The sequence below is a fragment of the Tripterygium wilfordii genome, chromosome 22 (assembly GCF_013401445.1).
Source record: "Tripterygium wilfordii isolate XIE 37 chromosome 22, ASM1340144v1, whole genome shotgun sequence".
In the NCBI taxonomy this organism is placed as follows: domain Eukaryota; kingdom Viridiplantae; phylum Streptophyta; class Magnoliopsida; order Celastrales; family Celastraceae; genus Tripterygium; species Tripterygium wilfordii.
In genome coordinates, this window is record NC_052253.1 from 3,230,433 (window position 1) to 3,252,905 (window position 22,473).

The following is a 22,473-nucleotide window of genomic DNA, read 5'->3' on the forward strand; positions in this document are numbered from 1 at the left end:
GTTCATTGTACGGAATGACCCAGTCAACTGCGCATTCATACATGTATCTAAATCATTGGATCACGACAGGAGGCATTGGGTAGCTATTTGCCAATGACAGTTGTACATAGTGATTGTCATTGACAAATCCAATAGTCATAGATACACGTTCATCTGTCGGTGGAGGAATGGAACGTAGAGGCAAATATGTGTGACACTGTTTTGGGCTAAGAACGTGTAAGATGACATTGTACTTACATGCAATTAAGTGTCCCAAATCTGACATCGTCATCCAATACTCAAATGATGTTGATCTATTTGATTCGAAGAAGGATAGTGAATTATAAATTGACACTGCACGGTCATAACTATCATACATCTCAATGTATTTGTTCCAAAATCTGATGCATAAAAGTGAGCTTCTGTCAAGTCAATCACGTGAGTGTATTAAGCATGATACAATATTTATTTAATGTAAAAGGTAAAATTTTGTAAAAGATTATATTAAAACATTTATTTTTATGTAAAATAAATATTAAATAATTCAAAGGGGGTAAGGTTTCGAATTTGTGGGGTCAAAATATCGCCGCCCTAATTGTCCAGGCTTCATGATCATTTTCTCCTAGAGGAATAAAATAAAATAAACAAGAAGTTCACTGTTAATCCTTGTCCTTGGCAGGCATATTTTGTCCAGAACAAAGTCTCTCCACCTGGTTACATAGATTTGAAATTATATATATATATATATATATATATATAAAACTTGGTCAATGTGGCCATTAGGCCCATTATGGTATTATAAAATAAAAATAAAAAATGGTAAAAAAGTGTTGCAAAAAGTCTCACCCAACTCTCTTTATCCAAAGAAAAAACAACTCACTTGATCCAAATAATAATGTATTATTGTCTGGTTATTGTTTTCAAAGCATTCTCATTGACCATGACATATAAAGGGGCTCCATGATGATTTTTTTTTTGTAAACGTATACAAATTTGAAAAAAAAATCCACAATACATGCAATAACAAATCATTAGAAGCCACCGAGAGGTGGCCGAATTGGTCAAGAATGAAGCAATCGATCTCAATAATTCAAATCCAGATTAACGCGCTGCTAACTTACGAAATACTAAGAGAGTGTGAAATAAGTTATGTAATCGAAATTTATATGACTTAAATATATACATAACTAAAAGATTGTTGTAAAGGGGATTCATAATAATTCCAAAGTCAATTAATTACCACTTTTATATGATAGACATAGGTCCAATTGTCCACAAGCTGTCAAGCTTCTTTTGAATTTTGGTCCCCATATTCGACGACCCATACATGGATGGACGACCTACTAGAAGTCTCTCTATGGCTATATGAATGTGTGTGTGACCCCCAATTCTAGATATTAATTATGCTTTCATTTTCAACATTTGTTTTTTTTTTTAATTTTAGTCTTACTTTCTCTACCATTTGGATAGACTATGCTAGTCAACTTGTTAAACGTATTGGCCAGGCTTTGGAAATTTTCTTCTTTATTTGTTTAGCTAAAAAAAAAATATCGTTGAGGATAAATTTACAATTCCGAAATATTAAGGTATTTTTGTCATGAAAAATTCTACACATTTATAATTTTTTTAAAAAATCTTTTAGTGCACCGGATGGGTAAAGTGTTTAACCTGGATCGATCATCATGGTTCGAATCACTCCCTCGTTCGTTTTTTTTTTTTAATTTTAAAACTTTTAGGTAAAATAAATATGTAAGAATATACGAGCGGGGCGGGGCACACCAAGAAAGCGCCCAAATTGAGCACTTCGAAAACGAAAAGCCCTAGCAAGCAGTATATAAAGTGTGCAATAACCAAAACAAACCAATCAATGAACAAAGACTAACAGCGAGAAGAAAAATCTCCAAAATCTAACACAGAGGGAGCAAAGTCTCTCCCTCTCTCTCTAAACATCAGTCCATGTCCCAAAAGGGCCCTCCTCAGGCACGTCCCTCTTCCTTCTCGATGTCTGTTTGTGCAGACAGCGAATATACATATAAACTCATGTTTTATACATGTTTTATTTTATTTTTTTAAATTTCTTTTTTGTTCTTGATAAATTTGAGTACAAGTATTTATTATATGCGTGTGTGAGATATGATTGAGGTTTAAGAAAGTAACAGTGAAGGAAAACAAATGGAATCGCAGAAGAAGAAGTATGGTGGATGGTTTTTTGGAGACATGGGCGGTGTGGTAATGCTACCTAAAGAGCTTGAGATCGAAAAGGATCCTCCTTTTGAGCTTCGATTTCAAGTCCCAGATTTCAGGCCTGCTGTAAAGGTGATTCAGTTTCCCTTTTTTTTTCTTTTTTTAAACTACCGTGTTTGTGGGTTTCTTGGATTGATTGGGGTTTGCTGTTTGGTTGCTGAGAAAGTGGAAAACATAATTGACAAAATGGAACGCCTAATTAAAGAAATTTCCTGAACCTTGGTGTGTGTTTGAAAAGAAAAAGGGAATCATCTTTTAGAGGGAGACAGTACTGAATGGCTAGGTTGGTTTCCCACCCCTCTACTTTAAATCAATTCAAAAGTCTCTCCTTTTCTCAGGCGAGTTAAATGTCGAGAGGAAAAAAACAGAGTTGCCCAGTTAGTGATTTTGTTGTTTGTAATGGGCGAGAGAATATTAAGGAAATATATCATGAGAGGAACTTGTGGTATTGTTTTATTTTTCATTTCCTTTGGTTGCTCTGAAGACAAAAAACTGCTAGAACAGCTGGAATAAGAGTCCGTTGGCTGGATGATCATGTAAATCTTTTTCTGTTTGGCTAGCACCAACAATCCTGACTTCCTGAGTTATTGTAATTCAAATATATTGAATTGTTATTTGTTATCTGCATTACTAAAAGGCATTGTTTGATGTATATTTTAGGATTTCTTTCAGACTAGAGAATTCCGTGAGTTCTTGAGTGGGGCTTTAGCCGGGGCTATGACCAAAGCTGTTCTTGCTCCTCTAGAGACCATCAGGTTGGCTTGTACTTGTTGTATTTTATTATATAAATAGCTTCAATTAGTGACTGAAAATGTCATAGCATATGAGTTTAATTTCCTCAGGAAGATCTTTGCTATGCACATCAGTTGACAGCTGAGTTAATTCTATGACCATAGATGTTCTATTTACTAACTTACAGAAAATAGGAAATGCCAAAGCAATTTTGAAAGATCATTCTTCCATTAAAGTATTAGGGACGTGATTTTATTATCTCAATCAATTTCATTACCAAATATGAAAACTGGCCGAAAGTCTGTTTTCATTTATTTTATTTAGTTTCTTCTTTGTGTACCCATGTGTATTACTGGACACGTGAGTTGGAGAATAAATACTTAATAAACATTAGTAAAATTTAAGGTTTTCTCACTTGATTTTCTAATGATTAATTAAATTCCTAGAAACAAATAACAAAGGCCACGAGTATGATTAGTTAGCTGGTCTTGACTTATTTTCACTTCAACATGAACTAAATAGTTGTGATGTAACTTGTGAGTTGCAGATGGTCACCTCACTTCCCTTTTGCTTGGAAGTTTAAATTTTGAAATTACATGCTATGAGGGATTGTGCTAAATGCTGAGAAAGTTTTTGCAGTTTTTCTGTTCCAAAGTCAAATTATACACTTTCTCTTTCATATTAAATTCCAGGGTTTAAATTAACTTGTTGCATAGATATGTTCAATTGGTACAGGGTAACTATGTTTAGAGTAACACCAGTCAACTAGGGCATGTAGAGGGATTGGAAAAGCCAATTGTTCGAAAGCTTAATTTAGAACTTTGGTTGAAGTCATTTCTTGTTAGAATTGGAATTCAATTTTATTTTATTCTTTGAGTAGTTCAATAATATTATTGGGTTTCTGACAACAAAGTGGTCAGCTTTCTGTCTACGGTTTGAACTTTTTTTTCTTCCTTAGAAATTATATTTAAACAAAGAATCACATCAAGTCAAACATTGTTTTGGGCGTGAATCAGCATGTAGGTTTTCGTCATGCTACTTTCTCGCTGATTTGAATATCAATATTGCCCAATCGGGTATTTGTAGTCTTAGGAATCATTATCAACTGTATGCTACTACTGTTTTTGTGTAAAGTATACAGCCATTTAATGAAGCATCGGAATGTATTTCTTGATTCATAACCTGTGCAATGCAGAACAAGAATGGTGGTTGGTGTAGGATCCAAAAACATTTCGGGTAGTTTCCTAGAGGTAATTGAGCAACAGGGTTGGCAAGGATTGTGGGCTGGTAATGGAATTAATATGCTCCGCATTGTCCCTACGCAAGCAATTGAGCTTGGAACTTTTGAGTGCGTCAAGCGGGCTATGACAGTAGCACAAGAGAAATGGAAGCAGAGTGAATGCTTGAAGCTACAAATTGGTCATATCAGTCTAGATTTTTCTTTATCCTGGATTTCCCCTGTTGCCGTAGCTGGTGCAGCTGCTGGAGTTCTTAGCACACTTGTATGCCATCCTCTTGAAGTTTTAAAGGTAATTTCAGCGCACGTTCTGCCCTTTTTACCGGAGATTGAAGTATCACGTTTGAATTTTTTTGCTTTTCGATTTATGTTATGGGTGTCTGTTACACATTATTTAGCCATTTATTCTTTTCCCAAACGTACATGGTGACCATTCTTACTTCACATCTCTTCTAAAATCCTATTTTAGCAGAACTGCCACATTGATGTGGCTTATTTGTTCTTGGTTAGTATTGAAGATAAATTTCATTTGCGACTTTATTCCCTTCTGGTTTTACTGTTTAATTGGATTGAAGATATCAAAGACTGTTGTATTTTCTCTGTGCCACTGTTCGTCGATGTGAGACTGGTTGTTTTCTTTGTAATTTCTTACAGGATAGGTTGACTGTAAGTCGTGACGTGTACCCTAGTTTAAGCATTGCGGTTAGCAAAATTTACAAGGATGGTGGATTCGGTGCCTTCTATGCTGGTTTGTCACCCACTCTGATTGGCATGCTTCCTTATAGTACTTGTTACTATTTTATGTATGATACAATCAAGACTTCTTACTGTCAATCAAAGAAGAAAAAATCATTAAACCGTCGAGAGATGCTTCTAATCGGAGCTTTCGCAGGTGAGAAACTTGGCCTCCTTATTAACTTATGCATATGTTGAATAATGTTAAGATTCTTTAAAAACTTTCCCTTGTAGGATCTTTCGAATAGTGAACAAGATTGGGATTTCGGAGTTTTAAGATTTTTCCTCTCTTGCAGACCAAGATCTACAGTTTCGGGATCTATTGTTTTATCATCATTTCATCAATGTAAAGATGTTGACACATGTCATGAGGACCTTAGAAACCTTATGATCTCTTTAATTTATTTACTAGACCTTACATAGTTGAAAAAGACTACTTAGACTAGTATCTTGATTGATGTTATCTTATTTGTAGTGATATACATGACTGCCTCACAGCTATATTGGATTTTGCTTTACCTGTCCAGGTTTTGTGGCTAGTACCATTAGCTTTCCTTTGGAAGTTGCTAGGAAGCGACTCATGGTGGGAGCTTTACAAGGTAAATGTCCACCTCACATGGCAGCTGCACTTTCGGAAGTTGTCAGGGAGAGAGGTTTTATGGGACTTTACAGAGGGTGGGGCGCGAGCTGTTTAAAAGTCATGCCCGCATCTGGTATCACCTGGATGTTTTATGAAGCTTGGAAGGATATACTGAACGGTGAGAAACGGCTCCTGTGAAATCTGTGATCTGCCATTATAAAGATTGAGGTGAAATATACTAGTTAGCTCACCAGTGCAAGTCTCCATGGTGTAGTTTATCAATACAGAGGAGGGCTGGTAATTTTTTTGATGGGCCCTTGCGATTCCTAGCTAATATTGGTTAGATGAGTTACAATTTTGGTGCCTTCTAGAATAATCTATCGGTTTCTATCTGATGTCTCTTCTGGTCCTTGAGATGGATGGCATATTATATGGATAAGTTAATTGGAGAGATGAACTCCATTATATAGCCTACACAAATCATGAGCTTATCCTCTATCGTTGCAAGGGTCGAAATGTAGTCAGATATGACAGAGAGCTTGTAATTGATTCCCGTACTGTTTTGAGAGCCGGCCAGTCTGCTTGACCGTTCGGATCATGGACGGACCGTTTGGTCCTGTTCAAAATTATTATATGTAATCGTTCGAATTCGATCTAACATCGGTTATCTATGAATTGACAAATTTTTTCGGTTTGATTTTTACATCCTTATTAATATATCTTAGTGTGATCTTTTAGAATGGTGCACCGTTTAATCTTTAAGGAGGAAAGATGAGGAAAGGGCGAGACACCAACTTGAGTTGCTTATTTTCTTTTTTTGAAGGAAAGTTTGTATTTTACTAAGTAACAAAAGGCAGCAGATCTGCCATTCCAGCTTTCTGGAGCCAAAATGGCTCATTAAACTATGCTATAAACATAATAATAATATTAATTTGAGTGTTTGATAATTTTAACGTGTGGAAGAATTCGAACTTCAACCTGTTCAAAATCATAAGGAGTGGCTACCACCACGCTGGCTTATTTGAATGAATCTATTATCTATCCATAAAACCACGAAGAGCAGGACTTTCTCCTTTTGTATTTACACAACGGAAAGAGCAAAAGCAGCTGCCAATAAAAAAAAAAGGTGCAAGTACCGGTTGGACTCACATCACATGTTATCAGCATCTACTGAAGCGGCATTTCTAAGACTTAGAAACCAAGAGAGACAAGTGCCGATTGATTGTGAGTTCTCAGCAAGCATGTAAAGACAGAGCAAGCATAATCCTGTTTCAAGGAGTGAAATAAAGGTCACATATCTATCATGACAAAAACAAATGTAATAGCTATCCAAATATTGAAATCGAACACGTTATCCAGCTTGACGGTAAAAGCATAAGAAGAGCCACATGAGATGGAACATTTGGCCAACAAACTACATTTACTTATTCTTATGCCTGCATAATTCTTTTGAATGGATGAGCTTTTCGCATATTACATAACTAGTCAAATGAATTCTTCCAATGCCAACACATTTACCGTTGTTTCATATCAGTATGAAGTTTCATGCAAGTCTTTGTAAAAATCAACCCAAATCATAGCAAGTGGAAGATATGGAAGCATCGAATTCCATGAGGTATTGAGAAGTGATGTAAAATCTTGAATGTAATTTATGTATAACTGGTCTGTCCTCTCATTTTCCTAGTTCTTCACGTTATTTAAGCCAATGGACTGTATGAATCATGGATATGTCATAATAAAGATAAACAGCAGAAGCAACCTCCAGAATACGTGGATGACTGATACTTCCCTTATAACATTGGGTAACCAGCACATGGGCAGAGATAGAAAGAATGAAAAAAGGCAAACCAGCTGAACAGATGAGCAATTTCAAGCAAGAAATACACCTATAACACCCCTAATTTTAGGAATTTCTTTACTCCCAAACGCCTTCTCTCTTTTCCTTCTTTTCTGAATTTTATGCATGTCCCCTTTAAGTATAAGTCATCAGCATGTTTAGCTACCACCAAAAGGAACTTAATCCATCCAATTCAATTTTTTGTTATGCTTCTAATTGCAAGAACCAAGCTCACCAAAAACTCAGTTTCAGGGAATTTTTTTTTCATTTGGTACATACCTGCATAAGCAACTGTAATACCCGATACCAAACGCCCCAAAGCTGATAGTATGTACAGACAGATGACAACCTGAGAAGAAATACACATGAGATTACTCTTCCTCTTCAATGTGCTTTTATTCTAGAAAGCATTGTTTAGAGCTTAAAAAATAGTTAACAAGTAGATTGATTGTGATAGTCAAATCAAATAAAATTCATCACTCCTCTCTTTTTGCATCACATGAGGAAACTAACATGAAATTGGAGCTTCAAGGGCGGCTCAGCAGAGATTTTTTGTGTTTGATGTTTTCAGTTCTCAGTTATGAGCTTAATTTTAGTTGAATGAAGACTATATAGCTTCTTTCTTGAAAAAATTTAGGAAGATACTATTCTACATGTGAAGGACAGAAGAGGAGATAATGAAGACCATGATGACAAGTTTGACAATGACAGCAACTACAGGTCTACAGCCATGGGGGTAGCTGAAATTCTACTTGCTCTTCATTACCCGAATCCTGTCTGAATATTTCTTAAAGGCTCTCTTACTCAATGCTAGCTAGTTCTTCAATTTCATCAATTGACAAAGTTATGCAATGAAAATTGAATGAAATATATGCAGTTAAAGCTATCCACTCATACACAAGCCTACAATGTCCAAATGAGGCCACTAGAGGCCTGCAAAATTCCCACCCAAGGCCTCACATGGCCTCAGATAGTTACATTCATTCAGCATATCCTACCATCTGGAAGACCTTCCAATGTCTTCCAAACAAGAGATTTTTAACCAATAAGCCCATAGAGAGGCCCATCAAAATCGCCAGAATGTTCCTAACTACCAAAATAATTTAACAATTAACCTTCTGAAGAATTACCAGTCACTTTATGATGAGTATTCAGAATCCATTCAGCCACTTTTAACCTATTAAGTATTACATAATAGCCTCAAAATGGGTTTACGGGTTTACTCAAGTTGGTTAAATTCTGCGAAACTTGAAAAATATCATAGTTGATTGTACTAGGTTGAAAAATTATTCTCTTTAGTTAGGTAATACACATCAGATGGTCTAACTAGTTTGCAAGTATCGTTCAAGAATCATAGCACAAAGACGATACAAATCCTTATCTAGGAGCTTTTATTAAGATCTACTGTAAAGTGTAAACAAATAAAAACATCCAGACAAAGAAAGATGGACTTACGTAAGGTAGACGCCTTAATTATGGTAACAGTATGTCTTTAAAATTACATGATAACAACTACAATTGCCACTAAGTTTTAGAACCACATAATGGCACTGCAAGTGACTTTCTGATCAAAGTCTTTCAACATCAATATGAAAATAGAAGTAAAAATCACTGTTACTAGATATCCAAGCTCTAATTAAAAGAAAGAGATACACTTGGAATTTCAGTGAACCAGAAAATAGGAACATCTCTTAAGAATGAACTTCAGTTAATCAGTGAACCACACTTAATAGTTACCAATAGTCAGTCTACATGAGGTGGTAACTAAGCCTTGGGTTACATGGTAAGTGTTCACTATTCCTCTAAGTTCTAACCTCAGTGCTCAAAAAACCATTCCAATATAAAATCCCAAATACCGAAAAGGAGGAGGGTTGTTTAGGTGGCAGCTGGTATAAAATTCTTTCAGGCCCTATGACTATGAATCCAAAAGAGACAACCAACACATTTTTCTCATGAATACATGTAGCCAACCCCGAAAAAGTTCAGGAAGAAGGCTTTAATAGTTTATATATAGTGATTAAGAAAAACTCCAGATATAGTTATCCCCTTTACCTTGCCCTTGACTGTAGCATATTTGTAACCTCGGTCCCACTTGAGACATATGGTTTCACACATTAATGCTATGATCTACTTTAACAAATTATAAGATTTCAATAGTAACTATTAAACCAGTTGATGAAATAGAAAGATCACCCAAACTAACAATATGATAGTAAACTAGTAAACTAGGATTTAATGATTTTGAATCTTTTCGAAGTTCATAAATCTAGCCGGTGACAGGAGAAATTTCCAGTTGCTTATTGTTCTTTTCTAACATTTTCCTTTCTACATTATCATTGTCCTTGAATTAACTTATTTCCACCAAGGCATCAGCAATTCAGTTCAAAAATCTACCCAGTGACAGGAGAAATTGGAATTCCCAGTTGCTTATTGTTCGTTTCTAACATTTTCCTAAATTTCTACATTATCATTGTCCTTGAATTAACTTATTTCCACCAAGGCATCAGTAACTCAGCAATACACAATTAGAAGCCTCATTGTTTTAATTTTTTCTGGCGAGTAAACTCATGAGACATTGAAATTTATTTCCAATCTCTGTTTAGCCTAAGATATATGATTCCTTGAACATTCCAAAATTTTATCAACTCCTAACCCTTCCTACAAGCATTAATCCATCATTCACATCACATCAACAGAAACTATGCGAAATTGTACCTTAACGAAAAGCCTCTTGTCGTGACCAGTAGCTGCAACCCTCAGAACAGACTCGGCAGCCCCAATAGTATTAGCCAAACCAGCAACCATCGTATTCGCAGCGTCCTGGGAAATCTGCCACTCAAGCGGATCCACAGGTACCCTAGAGCACAAGAGAGAAAGAGAGCACCATTAGATACAAGGATCGGTAATTCACACACAGAAACAGAGAGGAATAGTAACGAACGAGATGTTGAGTTGGCGGAAGAGGAGACCGAGGATGGCGAGAGAGCAGAGAAGGACGATGAGGACGTCGGCGATCAATGATAGAAGGCTGGAATTGCCGAAGGCGCAGTGGTAATACACCAAAGTACCGCATATCGCCATGGCCACCGCCTTCCCTACTCCTCCTCCGCCTCCTCCTCTGTCAGTAGTCTTGTTCCTCTCCACTTCAATCTTACTTTCTCTCTCCTCCATCACCTCCCCCGAAACGATAATTAATTGAATACGTTAATTGAATTTTGAGTTCTCTCGGCTTTATGGAGGGCACACAGGTCGCCGCAGATTTGAGTCCATTTTCTTTTTTGAGTTTTTTCATAAAATTTAATTATTTTTTAATTGAAGTTTTAATTATATATTTTTTATTTTTATAAAGGCAATAAATTTTAATTATATTGTTTCATATGGTATATATGCTTAGAAAATTTACATTATACATAAAAAATTATAAGTAATCCTTGGTTAAAGATTAATAAACACATAAATTTTGTTCGAAATAAATTATTCTAGATGGTTAGTTTAGTTGAGAGATTCAAGTTCAACTCTACATTTACATAATTGTTAAATTACTTGTAACAATAAATAAATTATTGTATATCATTGTCTATGATGGGGGTGTAAATGGTCATTTTCTTTTACAAAAATTTAATTGATCGATTAGCTAACAACCATTATTTTGATTATTTCAACGATCGATCAGTTAACGACAATTATTTCGATTGATTAATTGAATATTCAATCGATTAACCCTTTAGTTTCAATTCAATTTTTCAAATAATTTCTTACAGCGATGGTATATAACATACTAATATTGTGTTTGTGGATTTGTCAAAAAAAAAAAAAAAAAACAAAAAATATCTATTATCCAAGGGTGATCAAGTTAAAGTACTACCATATTTTGCGCAACTTTCTTCAACTTTATCATCATTTTTCTTTATATATATATATATATATATATATTGATAAAAAAGGTGACCTTCCACTCGTAATTAAACAGTTTGGTTGTCCTGAACATTTTTTCCCCAATTCAAAGCAATGAAAAATCGCTGTCTATAAACAGAACATAAATATTTCAACCGAATCGCAGTAAAAGTAGATTAAACTTGTTCTATCAGAAGAACATCCCAAGATAGATAAAATTAAGAAATCATAAGCAATCACACTTTATCTAATGCTATACATACATGTACATATAGATACACTTGAGGATTATATAAATCATATATTCACCTACTATTGATATATACTATCAACCAGACACCATCCTGCACTACATTGGCATAATTCTTCGAACCAAGTTAGATCATACGTTTTGCTTACAGAGTGAAGTGTTCTCAACTTCTCATGATGTTCCCGTCTTCCATGAACGAAGCTGGCAAGTGTGGGAAGCTGCCTCTCCGTGAAGAGCCCTTAAGATTCTGCTACTACTTCACTCCCTGCACATAATCGATCAACAATCCATATCATTTACAGTGATGTTCAAATTTATAGCGACCACGCAGAGCTACTCATCTTCTTTAACACCTGCTGCGGCAGTTAGAATGTACAATACAAGAAGTTGGAATCTTGCAAGCACGATTACAAGATTCAGCCTAAAAGATTTCAGACAATGCCCCCTAATCTAATATAAAGAACACGGACACGGACAAGATCGCAAAAATAAGAGTGTAAATGCCGGGATAAATGAAAATCTAAAAGATGATGTTGAGATGAAAGGGTACCGAGCCTCTGCAGACACACTTGAGCATTAAACCTTTTATTAGAAAAAGTAAAATAAATAAACAAGCAATCACATTAACCGAATCCTCAAACCTGTCGAACACCCTGGAATTTCTTTCCTCAGGGACAGTAAGCAAAAATGGTGTTTGATGACTTGAGGGAGAAAAAAGATTGAAATCCAATGAATATATACACATATATATATATGATAAAATATATATATATATATAAATATATATATATATATATATATCTCTCAAAGGGCAGCATACGGCTAGGTGCAAAAAGAGAAGTTAGGGAACTGGTTGAACGTATGAATTAAAGCAACTTTTGTAAGAAATTCCAGAGACATAGAACCAATCAAAATAAAGGTTTTCAATAGTGAAAAAAGGAACTGCAAGAGAAACTGAAGCTAAATTATTGGTTTTATGGTGAGCTCACTAAAATTATGGACAGAGCAACCGAGACTATAAACGTAATACATTAACAAAGAAAAAGTATGAAAATTAAATCATGCTAAGGATATAAAATATTACAACATGCGAGTTCAATTTAAAAGAAGATGGAATTATATAACTATATAAGGAATTGCTGCATTGAATAGATCACATGTCAAGAACCATACTTGAGAGAAGTGATAAACAGGAACCATAAAGTTGAAAGGATCAACATATATGAACAGGCACACACTCGGTGTACAAATTCAAAACTTTCATCAAATATAAGTTTTTCAAGAAACAAAAAAGTGACAGTCCCAAAGATGGTTACTAAAATGATTAGAGAAAATCATAAGACAACGCGGAAAATAATCTAAAAGCAAGGGAACTTTCATAAAATTTGGCCAAGCTTTATATAGCACGTTAACATACCTTCACCACATATTTGTTCAAAACGAGCTACTATGTGCTTCCCATAAGTATATTTTCTCAAAGCATTAAGATGATCTCTTATACGATCAAGCAATATCTCCCGCTGTTTGTCGTTGCTTATTTCAAGAATCTTCTGAACAACATAATTTGCAAACTGGTCCTTCATCATTACCTACAGCATTCAAGTCAACCAACGATGATACAGTAAGCAGAAGAACATAGAGAGAATCTTCTACTATCAACTATTTCCAAAACAAGCAATTATCACAAACTTCACAAAGTACAGTTTGCTTTAAAAAAGATGAAATTCACCAGGAGGACATATAAAATCATTTGGATCACTCCAGGCCATATCTCCGTGACACGTCAAAATCTATAATATTGGAGATTTTACTCACTGCATTAAGTAACTGAAGGAATTTTACACTACTATTATGTCAAGCATAATTGTCAAGACCATAAGCTTTTACTCTAAGGACCAAACCACATACATGCATCTTGAAATCCAAAGGGACTATAAACTCTAGATACTTACGAAGAACTTCTTAAACCCTTCTAGAAAAGCCATGGAAAACATATTTGGAAGATAAAGCATAAAGACAAATAAATAAATGGTAGCCAGCTTCTTGAGAATACCATTCAGGCATGTAAATCAAATCCATCCAGTTAATCACTAAATTTCGCATATCAAGGATACCATTTTAAAGAACTCAACCCTCGTGCAATGATTAAATAAAACGAGACAGAAAACATGGGTTTTTGCAAGGGTGCTTTACCTTCGGCAAAATGTCACTATAAGAACTTTACCTCTAGACTCTAGTACTCTTCTTTTCAGTTCACATACTGGGTGGCCTTCAGTAAATTTATTTTGGTGTCAAAAGAAAAAAGGTTACTCCAGAGATAAGACTCTTAGAACAACATAATATTTATGTCAGAAAGTTCCTGGTTTAAAGATTGTTCCTGTATCCTATGTGATTTCAGTCACCATCCATTCTTTCCTTGATTTCACAATACATTCATTCGGCTTGATCATTTTATATCCCACACTCGCAAATATAAAAAACCCCAGATTCTCATTCACCAACCCCACCTCCGTGTTGCAAGAGAGAGGCTCTATGAGTGGCGAGTTATGCCCAACGTTCCCAGAACCTTTATGAGGTTAATGAGCCAGGTCCTTTAACCTTTCGATGGCAAAAGCGTGCACCAACAGGAAAAAAAAAAAAAAACAGTTCCACTCATAATCTGAATTCCAAAACTTCTTTTACATGTCATTGGCTTGGTAGAATGAACTCTTTTTAAATGTATTTTTTTTAAAATTTCTGCCATAGGCTTAATAGCCTAATGGCATTGCTATGTACTCGAATGCATTTAAAAATACTAGCTCATGGGGTGGGGGGAGGGGTATTGTCCATGAGAGATAAAACTGGGGAAAAGACCTAATTAAAGACGCAAGTGGTTTACTCAAAACTGATTTTTTTCCCTCAGTGGATTGCAAACAAAGTAATGGTCTAATAATATATTTGGACTGAAGTATATCGACAGGTGTGAAAATAAGTATTGGCCAGTAACATAGCTATAGGCCACATTGGTTGATTCTTTTATCGGGGTGGAGGCAGGAGGACAATGCCCATATCTATGGCATAGACAACCGGGTGCATGTCAAACTAGTTTAATCTAAATCTAACCCAGACCAAGACTAGACAAAAAATATACAGATTTGACTTGGCTTAACCTCGAACAAATCAAGCCCGAGAGCATAAGGTAACCAACACCTGTGCACAAGGCTCCTGCAATGGGCGGGGTCTGGGACAAGCAAGATGTTGCTAGGAATTGAACTTGTCACCACTAGGTTGTAGTGTTGCACCCCTGCAACTCTACCACTGAGCCACATATTCGTTTGTAACCAAATCAAGCCTGAGAAGCATCTGAATGCAAAATCTTGTGCTAACCTAAATATCATAAACACCATGGCTTAACCATAAGGTGATAGCAGCCATGTTTCACTTACCAATAAATTGTCATTCTCCTCAGACTGCCCAATTATCTCCTTGATCAAAAGTTCACGTTCAGCTGCATCACCGTACTCAAGACATTTTTCAACAACGTTTGATGCATATTTGTGCTGACTCATCTGTACAACTTTTCCAGTCAATTTTCTGACAATTAATCTCCTTTCATGGGGCTTTCCTCTCTCCAAAACATGCTGTAGGAAGGACAAACAATCTTAAGAAGAAGGTCGGAGTAAACAGAAGGGAAAGGATAAAGTGAGAAGAAAACCAAGAAAACACCCAAAAAGATATAGCACTAGGAATTTTACAATATTTCACTAACATCCATAAAAATGGATGTAACAGATGGAGAAATGGTAGATAATACGCAAAGCAAGTGACCTGGGCCAGCAACAATTCACAAAGAATGCAAACACATACATAAGCAAAGCTCAACTAAAGTTATTTCTAGGGAGAGTAATATAAAGGCAAACAACTCTCGTGTACAACGCTCCTGATATGGGCCATATGTTCTCCTGTTGAAAGGTAAATTATATTTGATAATAAATTACAATGCCATAGTTTGGCCACAAAAACCAGTAAGAAGTTGCTTCATTGCGACCTATGCTTAACATGTCCAACTACAGAATTAGGTCCGCAATGTGAAGGGTAAAATTGCATATATTGCCCTTCTCAAACCCCCACCACTGCAAAGTGAATGTCGTTTCCTTTTTCAATTTACTTTGACCACATGATGCAAACCTCATTAATTACTTTGACCACAGAATTAGGTCTCGCAGACCTCATTAATTATTCTGCCCATCGCTTTTCCTCCCTATACGATTTATTCCCCCAACTTCTCTATTTTTTTTTTGCATATTTCACTTGATTTCAATAGATATAATCAGGAGTTCCATCATGCTTATCACCATGCTGTATACACCCATTGCAAAACTTCTAAGTGCTGGCAATCTAAAGAGGCATAGGATCATGTAAAATACAAAGCATGGTCTAAGAAGGAAGTTTCTACCGATCCAACACTACAATTGACCTTTTTTACTGACTAACCTCACTACAACAAGAATCACTGAAGTTCAGAAGTGAATGGCTTTGACTGGAAACATATTACATGGTTGTCATAACTTTAGACAACCTGGACTATCCCCATTGGCATATGTAAAGAACACATGTAAAAACATACAGAGAGAGGAGTATGGAGAGGGAGAAGCCAATAAATCTAACATCGAGAATCAAAACACAAATTCTATACTGAGTATAAGTTGATTAGTGATAGGTATAACTGAGCAGAACAAAGCAAAAAACACCAACCTGTGTGACATAGTTGCCATACTGGTCTTGAGCTAGAAGTAAAGCAGATTCCAAAATCTCATCAATTATACATTGAGTTTGTTGTTTATCTGAACAATGCTCCAAGATTCTCTAAGAGAAGTCAAAGGTATAATAGCTTCAGCAATATAATAAACAATACAAATGTTGCTCTGATGTAACAAAGAAATTGGGCGACAACACTAGATTAGTGTCGGTCCCTGTACACCAAGAAAACCATGTCTTTTACCTGAATGACGCGGCAGCCATAAGGATGACTCGAAAGTGTTGCAACTTGACCTCTAAAAGCATAAATAATAAATCCAATATTTTCTGAAGGTACACATTCTATGCACTTTTGTATAACATGATTTCCATTCTGATCACGCACACATCTCACAATATGCCCATCAAGCTCACGGACAAGTTTTATCTTCTGATCAAGTTCAATAACTTCAAGGGCCTAATACAAGCAGTGAAAGTTAAAAGGTGAAGAAACAGGCGTGGAAAATAGGCAACTCATATGGGAAACTGGACTAAATAAATGCAGCAGCTTTTTCCAGAATAATTTAAAGTAAACCCAACAAAGTAGATTATTGATAACAATGTCACCATTCAAATGCTCGTGAAACGTCCTGGTTCAGTAAACTGGGTGAATAAAAGAATGTATGCACATGCTCATGAAAAGTGCTCGATCATGGAAGTAAAAATTATACAAAAATCATGGAAGTAAAAATTATACAAAAATAATTATGCATGCGCATGCATGTGGAAAAATCTAGCCTCTCCAAGGACTCAACCAAGTATGTACAAAAATAAACGCCTTGCGCCTCGGGTGTTTGAAAGGTCGTGCGCCTTACGCCTTTAACAACAATGGTTGTGAGAAAACCATTTAACATGGTATAAACATGTACAACATAGAGATAGCGGTGTAGTGGTGAGGAGAATCGAGAGAATTTTTATAGAAGAGAGTAGGAAGCGAAGAGGAAGATCTAAAAAAAACATGACTTGAAGTAGTAAGAAAGAATATGGATTCAACAAAAATTGATGAAAGTATGATCCTAAATAGAAATGAATGGCGGAAACGAATACACGTAGTGGATTCCTGTTGATTTGTCACAAACTCATGTAACCAATCCCAAAGTTTTGAGATAAAGCACAATAGTCTATCCTTCCTCTCCTCACCGCACAAAATGCATTTCTAGAATTGGTAAATACAATCTTCAACTCTTCCGTAAAAGAAATTATATGAATGCATTTACCATGAAGTTTCAAACTGTACCTTCTGTATCACACGACAACCATACATCTGTAAACTTAAAGGCAACATCTGTCCAGTAAGTTGATTGGCAAGCTCCTCTTTTTGGGTAAGACTTCCATGTTCAAACAACTGTAACGAAAACATCGACCACACTCAGTAACAACCCAATGAGGCAATTCACAAATCTAGCACAAAGAATCTACTGAGCACAAAAATAAATAATTTAAAGAAGACAACTCGTAAAAGCATTTTACCTTTTGAATAACATAATTCCCAAAAACATCTGTAATTAATTTGGAAGCATGTGGAACAACTTCTTTAAGAACAGAAATCTCTTCTTCAACACTGCAGTGTTCCAACTTCTGCTGAATAAATCTACTTCCATGTTGATCAACACTGCAGGTAAATGTATACTTCAAGTTATAAATAGTCATGCTAGTGAAGGGCAGGCATTGTAACCACATCACGTAAATGCAATAGAAAAAAACTCAAATACAACATTGCCTGAATTCAACTATTCGCCCTGCTATGTCAGAGAGTTCAAATTTTCCAGCACTGCTTGATTTCAGTTCTTCAAGAAAAGAATGCCTTTTTGGGTCTTGAAAAGTGTTTGCTCCTCTCTGTACATGATATCCTGGGTACGGTCCAGAAGTTCTGGCTGAAACTCGAGGAAACCTTATTTCATTTCGCCAACCTAAATGATTTATTCCACCAATAGGAGATGATGGTAGTACAGGGCTAGAAATAGGCGAGGCTGGGAACTGTGTCATGACACCCATGCTTGGTGGACTACCATAATAACTACTAACAGTAGTTCCCATTTTTCCTGAGTTATAAATGCTCGGACTTCCATTTGCTTGAGGCTGAAGTTTCTGATCATTCATATGAGGAACAGCTGACTCGTTCTGGAGGAAAAAAGGATCAATCAGACATCCAGTTACACCACCTGAAGCCAGGCAACCCCGCTGAATTGAAGCACCATGCGCATCCCCAAATGGACGTTGAAAGCAATTCATATGCAAAGGGTGGGCAAAAGAAGGCTGTAGTGTAAATCCCTGCTGTCCATAGAACTTGCCTAGATGCTGTAAATCACCAACACGTGGGAAACTTTCTCCACTTGAAATACCAGCAATTTGACCATTAAAATTTTGACCAGAATTAGCATCAAATGACGTAGGAATTGCACCATGTGAAGTGTATCCAGCCATAAATGGGGGAAGGTATGCAGAATTTAGAGCATAACTGCCCACTGTGTATTGTGGAGCATAAAAGGCAGACTGATGAAAATTTGGGTAAACTGGGCTTCCTAACGTCATATAGGGTGTTGGTGACTCATACATAGGGGGAGTGAATCCAGAAGAATGTAATGATGGTTGTACCTCAATTTGAGAAAATTGAGAACTGGAATTGGGATTTTGTTCCTCTTGACTGTGTGAATAATTCATTTCTTGAGAAATCAATTCAGCTGGGACTCCCTGGGCCTGATAAGAATTTCCCTGTTGTTGAGACTGATGGTAAGGCGACATATTCCTCTCATGAGATTGCTGCTCTTGTTCTTTATTTCTAGTAACCAAATCTGATTGAGCTCCCCCTCTACTTGATGCAATGCCCTTCAAACCACCATCCGTAGTATTTGGATCATCCTCTTGTGGCATTGACGCCCCGTTAATACATGTTGAGCCTGGAAAGAGGTTCCAATAGGATCATTATTGAATCTCAACTAAATAGCATGTGAATCCAGATCATAAGAGTCTATAGATGCATCATCTGAACCTGAATTTGACTCCGAAACTCTTGATGTGTCAGAAGAAGCATTCAATGAAATTGCTTGGAGATCATGATCAATCACTTCTTCTGTTGCATGGCTTGAAGGACGTGACTGACTGTAAACAGGAGAAGGGGTACGAGGGAAGTCTTCCTATAAATTGAACGAAAAGAAAGTATGACAAGACAAAGAAACATATAATATTCAAAACTCTAAGTGATTCGAAAAGGACTAATCAACTCTCAGAAATAAGAAAACCAAGACTCAACTCCTTGCCAGAGAGTAATGCAACCCTTCTGAGATTGAATCAACCGATTTAAGATAAGACTGCAACAAACTATCACGAGCAATAAATGGAATTAAAGAAAAATTATGCCCCCCCCCCCCCAACACACACAGAAACCCAGACTAGAACTAAAATTTAAAGCTATTATGTGGGACAAAAACTACATACAAACCTAAAAGTTCAGTAGTTCACTGCCCATTTCAAAAAGATTGCAATCACCCAGCTAATGAACTTTGTCGCATTGGTGTTGTACTAACACGGTATATTTTACCTTACAGAGGGAAGGGGAGAGGAAAGAAAATTCATACCTGTATGAGGTCAACCAAACTTTTATGAAGATCCGCTAAAATTGTGTTCTGTCCATGCATAAGAACATGACCGTTCTCTGAGCAACTGTCCAAAGCTTGTCTGGGGGATTGATCATCCTCAGGCTCCTCCTTATGAGTTGAAAGGACGACCCTAGACAGTTTTAAGGATTCATTCCCACTATCATCTACAGCACATGACCTCCAATTACTTCTTACATGGTGCACTAGGAACTTATTCTCCCGTGGGATAAGAGGCTGAGGGAGCCTAGGGTTTAAGTTGACATTGGAAGAGTAATATGCAAGATAAGCCAGGTCTGAGCGCAGTTGTTCCTCTGAATCATACTTTTGGATAGTACTAGTTATATTTGCCAAGCCAGAATTCATATCAGTGTTTTGCTGAGCTAAAAGGTTCGCTATAGCAGCATATGCTCCCTCCATACTTGGTGGGGCACTACCACTTCGATTAGGAAGCATGCACATTCGATCTGCATGGAGTCTATGCCCCTTCAAAAGCAATCCCAAATCCTTTGCTACTGAATCTTTCAACGGTACTCCAAAAATTGCAGCATCATTGTTTGAGGACCACTTTCCAGATCTGCCACTTTCCACCATCCTCATAGGGCTCTCAGTTGCCATGCCAGTTAACCAAAGATAAGCAACTCTTTGCAGAGAACGATGGAATTCACATTATTTTCTGCAAAACAGATCTAAGCGATCTTAGTAGCTCCTAGCTACATTAACCAACCTAAAGTCAATAAACCTATAATATAGCATCATAAGATAAGACTTGTGCCCCCAATTGACCGTCTTAGAAGCCATTCACAAGATAAGGCTTGTGTCCCCAATTTTGTCTCTCCTAGAACATAGCATCATAATAAACCAGCAATCATATTTAGCCAAATTTGTTGCACAAGTTCTGTCCAAAATGAGTATGAATAGTGACATTCTATTAAGAGATGAACTGAAAAGAATGTATCACCTTCGCAGTCTAAAAAATATGTCATCGATGGATCAGTGATTATTGCATTTAAGTGATACTTCATATTGATAGATAAAGGATAGCATAAACAAATAAAAATTACATTATGAGACACCATACCTTAGCAAGCATATTGTTAGAGAAACTACCAGATAATTCCTTTCATTATAATGAGAAGAACCATCTAGAAATTGCTGAGATGCAAATGCCTTTACTAGAACAAGATGGCACCTAGAGCAAAGTATTAGGTAACATAAAAATCCCATGCTATTGTGCATTTATATTTACTTGCAGCTCTATCAAACAAATGTAAACAAAGAAACATCAAACAATGATTCACATTTTTAAAACGTTTCATAGCATTGTGAGCTTTCATTAATACACATCAGCAAATTCCATTACTTGGAGGACCCCCATCACATTCTTGGTATGAGCCACTCAATCCTCCATTGATGGCACCTGAAGGTTTGAAACACATGGAGAATGCAAGCACTGTACCTATGGTTATGTCAAAATTGATAAAAGCAGTCTCACTGAAGGTCTCAGATACAACACATGGAGACAGTGCCTACTCAATAACCAGCAAATGCGCATACTCAAAGAAACATTCAAATTATTTCAAATTGGCTACTCCAGACCTATGAATAGCGGGACCAAAACCCATTGCCTTACCACTTGGGCCACACCCCATATTCTATTTACATTCGTGACTGCTCCATTGTTTGCCAATACATTATCCTCATTCTGCTCCGGATTGTAATCTCTAATAAAAAAGATAGCTCCATAAGCAAAAGTCCCCATGATGATGACTTAATCTATTTCATATATTTCGTGCTCCAGATACTAGAATGAATAACTGAAGAGGGAAAGCATCTCGATCAAGATGACAGACTTGTTCTCTGTACTATCAATAGGATCAATTCAAACAAATCACACAATCATATTCCGCAAATACAGAAACAAAAAAATTCCGACATCGAGACAATTTAGAGTAATCAGATTTCACTGTCCTTATCTCTCAAACACAAGAAAACAAATAAGACCAGCAAATGTTTCCTGCTTCCCAACCAAAAAAAGCCAATATCTTTAGCACAAACTACAAAACCCCATCACAAACAGCTAAGCCCTGTTTTTTCTAAGTAATAAACCCCCACATAAAAGCCACCAAATATTGGAAAACCCAAGTAATCCATTGAACCAAAAAGCCACAGAAACTACACCATCCCAATAGACATTTCCAACATCAACTCAATCACAATCGTACCCGCATATGATCATCGGTATTAAAATACATACAAAAGTATTATTTGTATAACGGTATAAAAAAAAGAAGTCTTGAAACTCTAACCTGACAAAGGAAATCCTCGGAGTTTGAGACAAAATCCACGAGTCTGTTGAAAGAGACAAAATCCACGGGTCTGCAAATACTAAGAAGTCAGTGAGAGACAAAAGAGAGAATTTGCGTGTTCTTGCTTTGGAGAAACCCTTCAGCGCGAACAGGGGAGGGGACCAAGAAATAACACTTCTTTTTAATTAAAAAACCAGACACGAGGCCGAACATGACTCACGGGGTTTTTGTGTGTAACCTACTGGGCCAATTTGTCGGCCCATTACCCTCTGGGCCAATTTGTCGGCCCATTATTGTAGCTTAAAAG

The 22,473-nt window shown here is 36.5% G+C and overlaps 3 protein-coding genes across 5 annotated transcripts; 1 reads left to right on the forward strand and 2 right to left on the reverse strand.

Annotated features, from left to right (window-relative positions):
* Positions 1-1,810: 1,810 nt before the first annotated feature.
* Positions 1,811-6,204, forward strand: LOC119991914 (probable mitochondrial adenine nucleotide transporter BTL1). 3 transcript variants are annotated; one of them, XM_038838452.1, is made up of 6 exons: positions 1,811-1,959; positions 2,164-2,295; positions 2,884-2,978; positions 4,151-4,484; positions 4,847-5,084; positions 5,455-6,204. In XM_038838452.1, the coding sequence occupies exons 1-6, from the start codon at positions 1,936-1,938 to the stop codon at positions 5,703-5,705; spliced, it is 1,074 nt and encodes a 357-aa protein (XP_038694380.1). In that variant the 5' UTR covers positions 1,811-1,935; the 3' UTR covers positions 5,706-6,204. The 3 variants fall into 3 exon arrangements, with proteins under 3 accessions (XP_038694380.1, XP_038694382.1, XP_038694381.1); XM_038838454.1 differs by having other exon boundaries at positions 4,847-4,940; XM_038838453.1 differs by having other exon boundaries at positions 1,822-1,959; positions 2,139-2,295.
* A 225-nt stretch (positions 6,205-6,429) lies between these two features.
* LOC119991915 (reticulon-like protein B22) lies at positions 6,430-10,548 on the reverse strand. Its single transcript, XM_038838456.1, has 4 exons — positions 10,286-10,548; positions 10,060-10,201; positions 7,624-7,693; positions 6,430-6,773 (listed from the first exon to the last, which is right to left on the reverse strand). The coding sequence occupies exons 1-4, from the start codon at positions 10,513-10,515 to the stop codon at positions 6,658-6,660; spliced, it is 558 nt and encodes a 185-aa protein (XP_038694384.1). The 5' UTR covers positions 10,516-10,548; the 3' UTR covers positions 6,430-6,657.
* Positions 10,549-11,387: 839 nt separating this feature from the next.
* LOC119991913 (pumilio homolog 5-like) lies at positions 11,388-22,354 on the reverse strand. Its single transcript, XM_038838451.1, has 11 exons — positions 22,167-22,354; positions 19,840-20,533; positions 19,254-19,398; positions 17,985-19,161; positions 17,735-17,876; positions 17,502-17,609; positions 16,470-16,682; positions 16,223-16,333; positions 14,914-15,108; positions 12,906-13,077; positions 11,388-11,753 (listed from the first exon to the last, which is right to left on the reverse strand). Exons 2-11 carry the CDS (start codon positions 20,473-20,475, stop codon positions 11,728-11,730), a joined length of 2,925 nt encoding a protein of 974 aa, XP_038694379.1. The 5' UTR covers positions 20,476-20,533; positions 22,167-22,354; the 3' UTR covers positions 11,388-11,727.
* Between the last annotated feature and the right edge of the window lie 119 nt (positions 22,355-22,473).